Genomic DNA, 11,936 nt, shown 5'->3' with positions numbered 1-11,936 from the left:
AGTCTGTTTTGTGAGCCTTTGTCTATTTACTCTCGGATCATATGAGCGAGACTAATGTCCCTAGACATTTGATTTCCATGATGGGCAGGGCAAAAAAAGGTAACAATTCCTGTTTGCGCAGTGATTCTTGACCTGAGAGCAAAGGCACATGGCACGTTTGAGGGCCAGGCACCGCAATGCTTTGCCTAGCTTCTGAAAACTTTAACAGGGGATTCCCCCTTTCTTTTTTTAAAACTTTTTATTGTGAATGATAGTTTATATGAGAGAACATTGTTTTTACTTTCATTGCAATGATTACAATCTCCTCTGTGCATCATCATTCAACAGTATTTGCTTCTATTCCCTTTGGGTTTTTTAAATTAAGAAAAAAAACTTTTTTGATGTACACAAGATTTACACCCTCGGAAACCCTGTACAGGGTCGCTATGAGTCGGTTCCGACTCCACGGCACATAACAACAACAACAACAACAACAAAAACACTCAGGAATATATAATCATTTAAACAACCGAAGGGCACATTCTGCAAGACTGTCTCCTGGCCACCAGCACCTCAGTCATATCATTTTACATTCCCACTAGCAATGTATAAGTTATCCAGATTTTCTTTATCCTCCCTGGCACTTGGTATTGTCACTATTTATTTTTTTTTCTAGCAGTTCTGATAGGTGTATAGTGAAATCTCATTGTGGTTTTATTTGCATTTCCCTAAGCATAGTGGTTATGAGTTGGGCTGCCAACCTCAAGGTCAGCAGTTCGAAACTACCAGTGGTTCCATGGGAGATAGATGAGACATTCTGCTCCCGTAAAGATTTACAGCCTTGGAAACCCTGTGCAGGGTCACTATGAGTTAGAACCGTCTCCACCGTACTTAACAACAACAACAAAGGGTTAATGATGTTGGAATACCTTTTCATATGCATATTTGCTGTATGGATATATTTATGAAATATCTTTACATGTATTTGTGTATGTTCTAATTGGATTGTTTGTATTTTCTTGTTGAATCTTGAGAGTTCTTTATATATTCTGGATACTAGTCCTTTGTCAGATGTGTGTTTTACAAATGTTTTCTCTAAGTCTATAGTTTATCTTTTCATTCTCTAAACAAGGTCTGCACAGATCAAAAGTTTTTCAGGTTGTAAAAATCTAATTGACAGTGTGTGTATGTGTATCTATCTATCTATCTATCTATGCCATTCTAAGAGGTGTACAGTGATATCTTACAGTTTCAGTTTGCATTTTGCGATTCTGTAGGATAATCACTGGATTGCTAACTGCAAAGTTGGTGGTTCAAACCTACCATCCACTCCTTGGAAACCCAATAAAGGGGAACTGACTCAGGCACTTAGCAAACAACAATAGCTAATGAGATTGATCTTGGTCTCATTTGCTTAGTTCTATCCTCAAGTAAGGGTAGGGAAATGATATGCCTGTTCTGCTCTGTCCATTTTTCAACTGGGATTTTTATTTTCTTACTTTTGACTTTTGAGATTTCTTTATATATTCTAGAGAAAAGTCCTTTGTAAGATATTTACAAATTATTTACAAATATTTTCTTAGTCTACAGCTTGTCCTTTCGTTCTCTTGGTAGTGTTGTTGGCAGAGCAAAAAGATTTCATTTTGGTGGAGTCTAATTTATCAGTTTTTTTAAAATACTGGTTTGTGCTTTTGCTATCATATCTAAGAATTCTTTACCCAACCATAGGGCATGAAGATTTCTTCCTATGTTTTCTTTTAGACATTTTGTAGGTTTATGTTTTATATTCAAATCTATGATCCATTTTGAGTTACTCCTTGTATTGTTGTTGTTGTTGTGAAGTGCCATCGAGTCGGTTCCGACCCATAGCGACCCTGTACAGGGTTTCCGAGGGTGTAAATCTTTACGGGAGTAGAAAGCCTCATCTTTCTCCCGCGGAGCGGCTGGTAGTTTCGAACCGCTGACCTTAAGGTTCGCAGCCCGATTCGTAACCACTACGCTACCAGAGCTGACATTTAGGTCAAGGTGTTTTTTAAAAATTTGTTTTTATAATATTTTATTGTGTTTTCAGTAAAAGTTTACATAACACTTTAGATTCTCACTAAAAAATTCTATACAAATTGTTCAGAGAGATTGATTATATTCTTCACAATGCATAAATATTCTCAATATTTTCTTTCTGATGATTCCATCAAGGTTTATCTTTGGTGTGCTTTCAACATCATTTTAAAGAATATTATCCTTTCTCCATTGAATTGTTTTTGTACCTTTGTCAAAAATCAAATGGTTATATTTTTAAATCTTTTTCTGTATCCTCTGTTCTGTTTCATTGGTCTATCTTTTTAACCAATATCACATGTATTGATTACTGTTGCTTTGTAGTGAGCCTTCAAATTGGTAGGGTGATTCCTCGAAGTTTGTTCTTTTTCAAACTTGCTTTAGCTATCCTAGTTCCTCTACTCTTCTATGTAAATTTTAGGATCATCTTGTCCGTATCGATTAAAAACCCTGTTATTGCTGTTGTTAAGTGCGGTCAGGTCAATTCTGACTCAACAACCCTGTATAAGGTTCCTAAGGAGCAGTTGGTGGGTTTGAATTGCTGACCTTGTGGTTTGCAGTCCAGTGCTGATCCTACAATGCCACACCAGGAGTCCATATTAAAAATCCTACTGAGATTGTAATAGGTACTGTGTTAAATCTTTGGATCATCTGAGGGAGAATTGGTATCTTCCATGATTGTGGGATACCTCTCTATTTGTTTGTGTAGTTTTCAGCATACAGATCCTGTACATGTTTTTGTTAGACTTATACTAGTATTTCGTTTTAGGTTGATTATTGTTAGTAGTTTTTGTTGTTTTTTTAAGGTTTAATTTCCAATTTTTCATTGTTTGTACAGAGAAATAGAATTTTTTAACATTTTTTGAGGAAAGTGAAGTTAGCTTTTTTTGTACCCATGCAGGGCAGGCAATTAAAAAAAAAAAGTTTCCTTTTTTTTCTTTAGACACTTCCCATTTTAGATACTTTCAAGCAAGGAAGTTATACATAGCCTTAGGAGTCTAAGGAAAACATTTTCATTTTTAGGAGCAAATTAACATCAGTGGAGGTACAGTGCAGGTTGGAAGTAGAGTCGTGGCTGCCAAGGGATGTGTTTTTTTGGATTGTGCAGAGTGGTTTTAAGCATTTCTTATAGGTTTTCCTTCATCCCCATCTCAAACTAACTTCTGTTAGCTTTTCATGTTTCCTCCTTTCCTTCTATTCTGGTTTGCTGAGAATTTTTAACATGAGTTGATGTTTTATTTTATCAAATGCTGTTTCTGCATCTATTGACATGATCATGTGGTTTTTATGATTTGAAGTTAATATGGAAGATTACATTAATTAATACTTCAATATTGAGCCAGTCTTGCATTACCAGAATAAAAGAGTACCTTTTAATACTCAAGGTACTATATTTGCTGGTAGCAGTCTTTCAAAAATAAAGTTCCATGCAGCAGCTACAAACCAAAAGGACTCATTTGTATGGCTACATTCACTTCCAGGAAAGTATCACAAAGTCTCTAGAATATTCCTGTGCTGCTACAGTGGCAGAGCTGAACTCTTGCTCCTGATGCTGTTACCTCTGAGTCCCCTACTAATTCCCACCTATCACAGATCCTTCAAGTTTGATCAGAGTTTGAGAATATCCCCCTGTCAATTCTTATTTTATACTTAAAAAATTGATATTTATTAAAATAAGAATCCCATTGTTGCTGTTAGGTGCTGTCCAGTCAGATCCAACTCATAGACACCCTGTGCACACCAGAACCAAACACTACCTGGTCCTGGGCCATCCTCACAATTATGTGTGAGCCCATTGCTGCTGCCACTGTGTCAACCCAGCTCCTTGAGAGTCTTCCTCTTCTTTGCTAACCCTCCACTTTACCAAGCATGATGTCCTTCTCTATTAGAATGTATAAATATATCCAGCATCCTGTACAGTATCAAAAAATATTTGTTGAATAATAATGACTATGTAATTTTATATAGCTGTTAAGTACTGTTGAGTTGGTTCTGACTCAGTGACCCTGTATTGGGTTTCTGTGGAGTAGCTGGTGATCTTGAACCGCCAACTTTGCAGTCCAACGTAGTAGTCTGCAGTGCCACACCAGGTCCCCTGGTACCTGATGATACAATCATTTCTTTCTTCAAATGAAACAGAAATACTACATAATAAAAGAGCTTATTTAAAAGGTGCTGAATCTTCCATACGGTAGAATTCCAATCTATTAGTGTAGAAGGAAAGAAGATAATAGGAAGCTACCACTAGGCAAACACCACAGGAATAATCCAGACAAGAGCCACCAATGGATGCTACTGAGACCAAGGAGTCAAAGTTGAAAAAGAAACAGGATTTAAATAGTTTTCAAGAATCACCTCCAATGTATTTATTACATACCCTTCTACTTTACAGTGGAAAACTTGGAAGAAAGCACCATAGCGAGGCTACCAATGTCAACATCACCACATATAATAAAACACAGAGATACCACTGGACCCTGTTACATTATACACTAAGAAGAACACTTCGTTTCTGTAGAATCCTTATAAAAAATACATAACCTTAGTATAGTTGTTGATGTTGTTAAGTGCCCTTAAGTCAGTTTCAACCTATAGTGACCCTGTATAGGTTTTCCAAGGAGCGACTGGTGAGCTTGAACTGCCAACCTTGCAGTTCAAACCAACTTGTGGGTCCAGCACATTAAGCCATAGTGCCATACCAGGACACCATAACTTTAGTATGGCCATAAGAAAACATCAGACAAAGTCAAGTTAAGGGGCATTTGACAAGATAACTAATCTACTAATACTCTTCAACTCACTAGTACTGGTAGAATACTCTTCAAAAGAGTCCTGGTATGGCACTGTAGGATAAGCACTGGACTGCAAAGTCGGTTTGAATCCCAAAGTCAGTGGTTCAGTCTCAACCAGCTGCTCCTCAAAAACCCTGTAAAGGGTCACTATGAGTGGGAACCAACTTTACTGCACTTAATAACAACAACAATACTCTTCAAAAGTGCCAAAGTCATAAAAGATCAGATTTATGATGAATGAATCATTTCAAATCTAAGAACTACCACAAAGTCAATTCCTATGAGGTAGAGGTCAACTATATCCCATATTTCCACATATTCTAAGCTGCTATATCACTCCATCTTGGATCCTTGCCACTCTTCCTCCCCTCAGCATTCTTTCCTCCCTCATTTGTGCTCAGCAATTTGCCACAACTTATCATAGAACTCACAAACTCTGCTTACAGTTAAGTGGTTTGTTAAGGGTCAGGGTTAGAACTTGGGATCAGGATGAAGAGGCTACAACTCAGGAATGAAGAACAGGAAGCGTGTCAAGAGAATCTCCCTCAGGACAGGATCCTCTTGGCCCTGCCATCTGTCGTTGCTGACTCTGATGCTGGTTCCCTTCTGGGCCTGTTGTTGCTGGTTCGGTGGCTGGTCTCCTTCTGGGCTTTTTGCTGTGTTTAGTGTGGTAGCCTTTGACCAGTGTTGCAGCTCTTTTAGAAGGTTCCTTACTTCCTCTTTCTGCTTTCTTCCTTCTGCTTTTTCCTGCTGCTTCTCTTCTTGCTTCTTTGTATCTTTCAAACCTCTGTGGAGTTGGCTGCACATATACTCAAACTTCTCATACACCAGGGCCATGGGCTGACCAGTTCACCCTTGGTAAACTACAGGCACTCTGGCTGGGTTACAACCCACCTCATTTGCGTAGTCTATTGATCAAACTCAGCAAGGTGCGTATCAATCACAGGGCAACCTGAGGCTCAGGACCAGAAAAAATGTCAAGTTGTTCACAGTTTACCCAGGAAATGCCAATCAACTTGGACAAAAGTGACAAACTGTCTAGGGCAGAAACTAAGGTAAAGATGACTCCTAAGGCTTTATAAAGGAGCTCTGGTAGCATAGTGGCTACGAATCAGGCTGTTAACCTCAAGGTCAGTAGTTCAAAACTACCACCTGTTCTGTAGGAGAAAGTTGAGGCTTTCTGCTCCCCTAAAAATTTGCAGCCTCGGAAACTATTAACAACAACAAGGCTTTATAGGGGGAAATCTCCCAAACTGTTTTTCCAAAATGCCAAGGCAAAGGGCCACATAAATGTAGACTCATGTAAGTTAAAGACTGAGGATTACATTGCAGGATTAAAAATAATATATTTGTAATGCATATACCCAATAAAAGATATATTTATAATATATTCCTACAAATCTGTATGGATACGACTTGCTAATTCAATCTTTTTAGTAATCAATGAAGTGAAATCTGAAATTAAAATGAGTTACCACCACCATACACACTAAAATCAAAAATCTGACAATACCACATATAGCCAGAGGAAACTGTCATACAATATTGGGACTATAAATTATGCAACCGTTTGGAAAACAGTTTGGTATTATCTGGTAAATGCCCCAAGAGTTACATTTCAGGGTATATAATCTTGAGAAATTTGCACACCAGGAGACATGCCCAAGAAAATTCATAGCTGTATCATTTACAATAGCCCCAAACTGGAAACAAGACAGGAGGCCAAAAAACAGAGAAATATCCAAAAAGGATCTTGTTGGCTTTTCAGTTCTGATTCTTGTTCCTGCCAAGGTGCACCTGCAGTTTGTACCCTTTTCATAAATCCTATTTTGTTTAAGCTGATTTGAGCAGGCTTTGTTTTTCTTACCATCTGTAGAGCCTTGCTTTGGAGAGGAAAAAAATACAAAACAAAACAAAAAGCATGGAGAGGGAATTTAAGATTACAGAGACTTAAGAGACATATCAAGCAGTTGCAATGTAAGGATGTTATTTGGGCCCCAACTGAAACACATATTGCAAAGTGAAGCACAACATGTAATAGCAAATAATTCCATTTTAAAGATCAATCCAAACCCTAGGATATCTCTAGTTCTGGGTCTCATGAGGACACACCCAAGCAGTCAGCACAGGCTTGACTGAGGCTGGAGAATCTGCTTCCCAGTTCACTCCCTACATCCAGTGTGGGGTCCAAAGCAAATGAAAACCTGGGGCCTCTTGTTCAAAAATATTCATATTTTCAACTTGGTGACAGCAGAACATTAAAACAAGTGTTGTGTCTGCCTAAGTCACTTGTAAGCCCAGGGGTTGCACAGACCTAAAACCAACTCTGGCAGCTGAAGACCTGAATGAGAAAGAGAGAGCCAGAGAACAACCAAGGCAGAAGCCATGGTGTTTTTGCAGCCTAATGTTGGAAGTGACAACCCATTTTACTTTTTGTATTCCATTTATTAGGAGCAAGTTTCTAAGTCCAGCCCACACTTCATGGGAAAAGGATTACACAAGGGAAGAGGGCTGAGGACCAGTTAGCAGGAATCATTGGGAGGTCCTCTTAGAGACCCCTGTACCACAACAACCATTTAGAAGATAATCAGGGAAATTTGAACACTGGGTGTTGACCATGTTAAAGAACTATTGTTTACTTCTTCAGTGTAATGATGGTATTGAAGCTAGATTTAAGAGCGTCATCTTTTAGAGATACTGAAATATGTACAGATGAAATGAATTAATATGTGAGATTTGCTTCAAAATAATATGGGGTAGAAGAGAAGTAGGGGTATAGATGAAACAAGATTGCCATGAGTTGGCCATTGTTTTGTGAGTGATGAGTACATGAAAGTCCATTATCCTGTTTTTGTATGTATTTGAAATTTTCCATAATAAAAATTATAAAAAACAAGATAGTCTTGTTGAACTCATTGGCTTCGTCATTAAATTCAAATGAGCACACTTGTATGCTGTAAATTGAGGAGAAACATTCAGAGCAGGAGGTTTGGGCTTAAAACATCACAGGATGACACTTTTTTAAGCCAGTTGCTTAAATATTCTTATGCTGTTTCCGGGAAAAGAAAGTTAAATATTGAAGAAGGAGCTGAAGGAAGAGACTGGAGTGTTTGATACATGAGCCAACTTCAAGTCAAATCAGTTAAGTGTGCGTCTTGTCTTGCCCTTCAGCTTTGTCTTCAACCCTGGAAACTTCCCAGGGCTTTCTTTTGGCATTATCCTGCTTCTGAGCTGTTGGAATTAGAGGTCTTATTGCTGTGATGTTTGTTTTCCATGATTAGCATTAAGACCTCATGAAAGTTGGTCCAGCTTATGATTTTGAAGTGAGGTATAAAAGAATGTTTGGTAAAATAAGAACAGAAGTTAGAAATCAAAGGCGCTAATAAAAGGTACTAATTAAGGGTTGTATGTCAAGGGATGTTATTATTTACACTTGGTCTGCTATATATAGCTAATTTTTATTTTAAATATTCCTTATAATTTTTATTTAAGGTGACTTTAAAAAGGCAAGCTACCTTTTCTTACTTAAATTATCTTGCTTTTCAGAGCTGACATTTTGTCTGATGGCAAGACAACTGATTCCTCCACTCAATATTTCTTATGCAGCATTCTGTTCTTCAGTAATTTATGTAATTTTTGGATCATGTCATCAAATGTCTATTGGTGAGTTCAGTACTAGAAGTATAGAAAGTGGATGAAGTTTCCATTTCATTTACTTATTGTTAAGGAGCCATTAGACCGTTGTTGTTGTTGTTGTTGTTAAGTGCCGTCGAGTCGATTCCGACCCATAGCGACCCTGTATAGGGTTTCCAAGGAGAACCTAGTGAGCTTGAACCACCGACCTTGCAGTTGAAACTACTTCACAGTCTGACGCATTAGCCCACAGCGCCACACCAGGACTCCCGTCAAGATTTACAGCCTTGGAAACCCTTTACAGAGTCCCTATGGATCGGAATTGACTCGACGGCACTTAACAACAACAAATGGCTAGTGATCATGAACATTTCTTCATATGTTAAGGAGCTCTGGTAGTGTAGTGGTTACAAGTCGTTAGTTCAAAACTACCAGCGGTTCCACGGGAGAAAGATGAGGCATTCTGCCCCTGTAAAGATTTACAGCCTCGGAAACCCTGTGCAGGGTCACTATGAGTCGGAACTGACTCCACGGTACTTCACAACAACAACAATTGTTAAGGAACCCAACTTGAAGCATTCTTTAAGATAGAAATAAAGGCAGTAGAAGATGGACATTCTATCCACATGCTTAGTGTTTAGATTGTAGGAATCAAACACTTCATTTAGTATGTCATTGCTAATGTTGTTGTTGTTATGTGCCATGGAATCAGTTCCGATTCATAGTGACCCTGTACAGGGTTTCCAACGCTGTAAATCTTTACAGGAGCAGAAAGCCTCATCTTTCTCCCACGGAACAGCTGGTAGTTTCGAACTGATGACCTTGCGGTTCACAGCCCAATTCGTAACCAATACGCTACCAGTGCTAATGTAGCCACCAGAAAAGCAGACCACCAAGGTATTTCTCAAAGTAATTAAAAGGATGGGAGTAACTTGATGAAATGGCCCCTTGTTGAACTCTGACCAAAACTCAACAGATCCAGAAACTTCCTAGATCCTAGAGTGGGCTGGCTCCTCTTTCAGCAGAACTCAATAACCAAATTCTGAGGAGAATAGTTTATAATACAACAGGTCAGTTTATTAATTTATAATGAAAAATGGTATCATAGTAATCAAAGCACTCACATCCACAGAATGAGCACTTTCTTTCTCTGGGTCAAAAGTCCATCGACAACGTTTTAATTAGAAATGAGATGGGTTTTACAGCAATATGGGGGTGCATTGCAATGATATTTGGAACGGGTTTAGCTCAGTGTAATCCTGCACTTAGTAAACCCTTCTTGAATGTTAGGTATACTTTTTGTTATCATTATTGATTAGCTTTGTTTTCTGATGACTTCACTACCATCTCAGTTTTCACCTTCTCTAGAGCAGTGGCTGAGCTTGATCCCCATTTCCAGTCAATTTCTCTTTGAATCCCACTCCACATACCCATAATACTAGACGAGTAGTAGCTGAGACCAGCAAGAATGAAAGCCTGTGAGTTGGTCACCTACGTGAAGCCAGAGATCTCTTCCTTGATCTTTCTTCTCAATGGCCACTTTCAAATAAGAAACATTCCTTTGAACAAGAAAAATACAAAATCAAACTATGCCTTTCTTCTGTTGCTATTTATCAGTGTACCTAGACTTAGAACCTCACCTCTGCCTAAACTTTCTTCTTCTTTCATAGGTTCCTACTTCCTTGTGAGTGCTCTGATGATCAATGTCCTGAAGGTGAGCCCATTCAACAGTGGCCACCTGGTATTAGGAACTTTCATCAAGGATGACTTTTCTGACCCCTCCTTCTTTATGGCCTATAACAGATCCTTGAGTGTGGTGGCGACCACAACTTTCTTGACTGGGATTATTCAGGTAGGATCTGAGTCTCTGAACCCCTAAAAAAAAGAACTAGTAAAAAGGACTAGAAACGGACCCCTTCTTTTAATTGTTCCTGTGATTCTCTGTGATATATCTGGAACTCCAGGGATTTCCTTTTGTAAAACTTGTGGAATGTGTGGATAGGCTCGCTCCTCAATGACTAAACTCCACCATCTTTAGAAACCATCCGTTGCTGATTTAGGATAAGATACTGAAAATTCTCAGCATTCTCTTTTTCTCTAAGACTAAAGTCTGCAGTTCAAGCCCTCCAGCTGCTCTGCAGGTGAAAGATGAGGCTTGCTGCTCCTGCCAAGGTTTAAAGCCTTAGAAACCCTAAACTAGGGCACTATGAGTCGGAACTGACTCACAGCACTTAACGAAAACAACAAAGTGTCCTAGGAACTATGGTCCAAAGTTCCACTCATGATTTTATGCTTGCTTTATATTTTTTAGACAATAACAGCACTCATAGGCTTACATATTATAGTTTGGGTTATTCAACATTAGACTCAAACTTGGATTCTTTATTTTTTCTCTGTAGTGCCAGGACCATTGCTAAAGGAAATCATTTCAGTGAATTATTACAATATCAAAACTTACTTTTGATGGTGTCTTTTATTTCCTCTAGTCTTACCTACTACACTAAAGTCACATGTGGCAGCCTAATTGCTCTTCATACCTAATTCTAGCTGATTTTTCTAGTTTCCCCTTTCATTAAGTAAGAATTTATTGGGATCCTATGAAGACAGGAAATCTCAGTGGTCAGGTAACAATCCTGACACCATCAGTATAAACCTAGTTAAAATAGTTCATCTTTTGGGGTCTCAGTTTTCTTATATGTAAAATGGGAATAATAATGGTTGTTTTGCAGAGTTTTGTAAGAGTTAAGTAAGACATGTACATAAAACACTCAGGCCAGGGTCTGTCACATAGTAAGCATTAATAAATGTACAAAGAACTGAACTGGGTATTTTAGCAAGCACATAGCGTTCTTATGGTTGGTGTTGGTTTTTTAAATCAATATTGTAGGAGACAAAATAGAAAATATATTTACAAAATAGGCAATATTTACAGAGAATATGACAACTAAAACCAAACCTACTGCCTTCAAGTCAATACAAACTTGTAGTGAAGCCTATAGGGCATAGTGGAACTGCCCCATAGAGTTTCTGAAGTGATAATCTTTACAGAAGCTGATTGCCTCATCTTTTTCGTATAGAGCACCTGGTGAGTTCAAACTGCCAGCCTTTTGGTTAGCAGTCAAGTGTTTTAACCACTACACCACCAAGACTCACATGGCACTATTGTGGTGCTGTGCATTAATACTCTGGACTGCAATGTCAGTTTGAACCACAAGGTCAGCAATTCAAACTCATCAACAGCTCCTTGGAAACCCTATACAGGGTCACTATGAGTTGGAACCAACTCAAAAGCACTTAACAACAACAACAACATTAATTATCTAAGTGGCCTTGGGCATGTTCTTTTCTCTCCTCTGAGACTCAATTTTCTCATCTATAAAAGGAAAAGATGTTCCATTTTGGGGAAGATAGAATCAATGTACTTTATCCTACTCCTCTGGCTAAGTACAACTACAAATAACATGGGCATTATAT

The 11,936-nt window shown here is 38.4% G+C and overlaps 1 protein-coding gene across 1 annotated transcript in view; it reads left to right on the top strand.

Annotated features, from left to right (window-relative positions):
* The window catches only part of SLC26A8 (solute carrier family 26 (anion exchanger), member 8), an 80,283-nt gene that overhangs the window by 17,258 nt on the left and 51,089 nt on the right, over window positions 1-11,936 (top strand). Inside the window, exons 3-4 of the mRNA XM_006860568.1 lie at window positions 8,376-8,492; window positions 10,133-10,314. Of these exons, the coding sequence (XP_006860630.1) occupies window positions 8,376-8,492; window positions 10,133-10,314 (299 nt within the window). The remainder of the gene's footprint in view (window positions 1-8,375; window positions 8,493-10,132; window positions 10,315-11,936) is intronic.

This window comes from Chrysochloris asiatica, unplaced genomic scaffold, assembly GCF_000296735.1.
Source record: "Chrysochloris asiatica unplaced genomic scaffold, ChrAsi1.0 scaffold00038, whole genome shotgun sequence".
In the NCBI taxonomy this organism is placed as follows: Eukaryota; Metazoa; Chordata; class Mammalia; order Afrosoricida; family Chrysochloridae; genus Chrysochloris; species Chrysochloris asiatica.
This window is presented reverse-complemented; position numbering and strand designations above follow the sequence as displayed.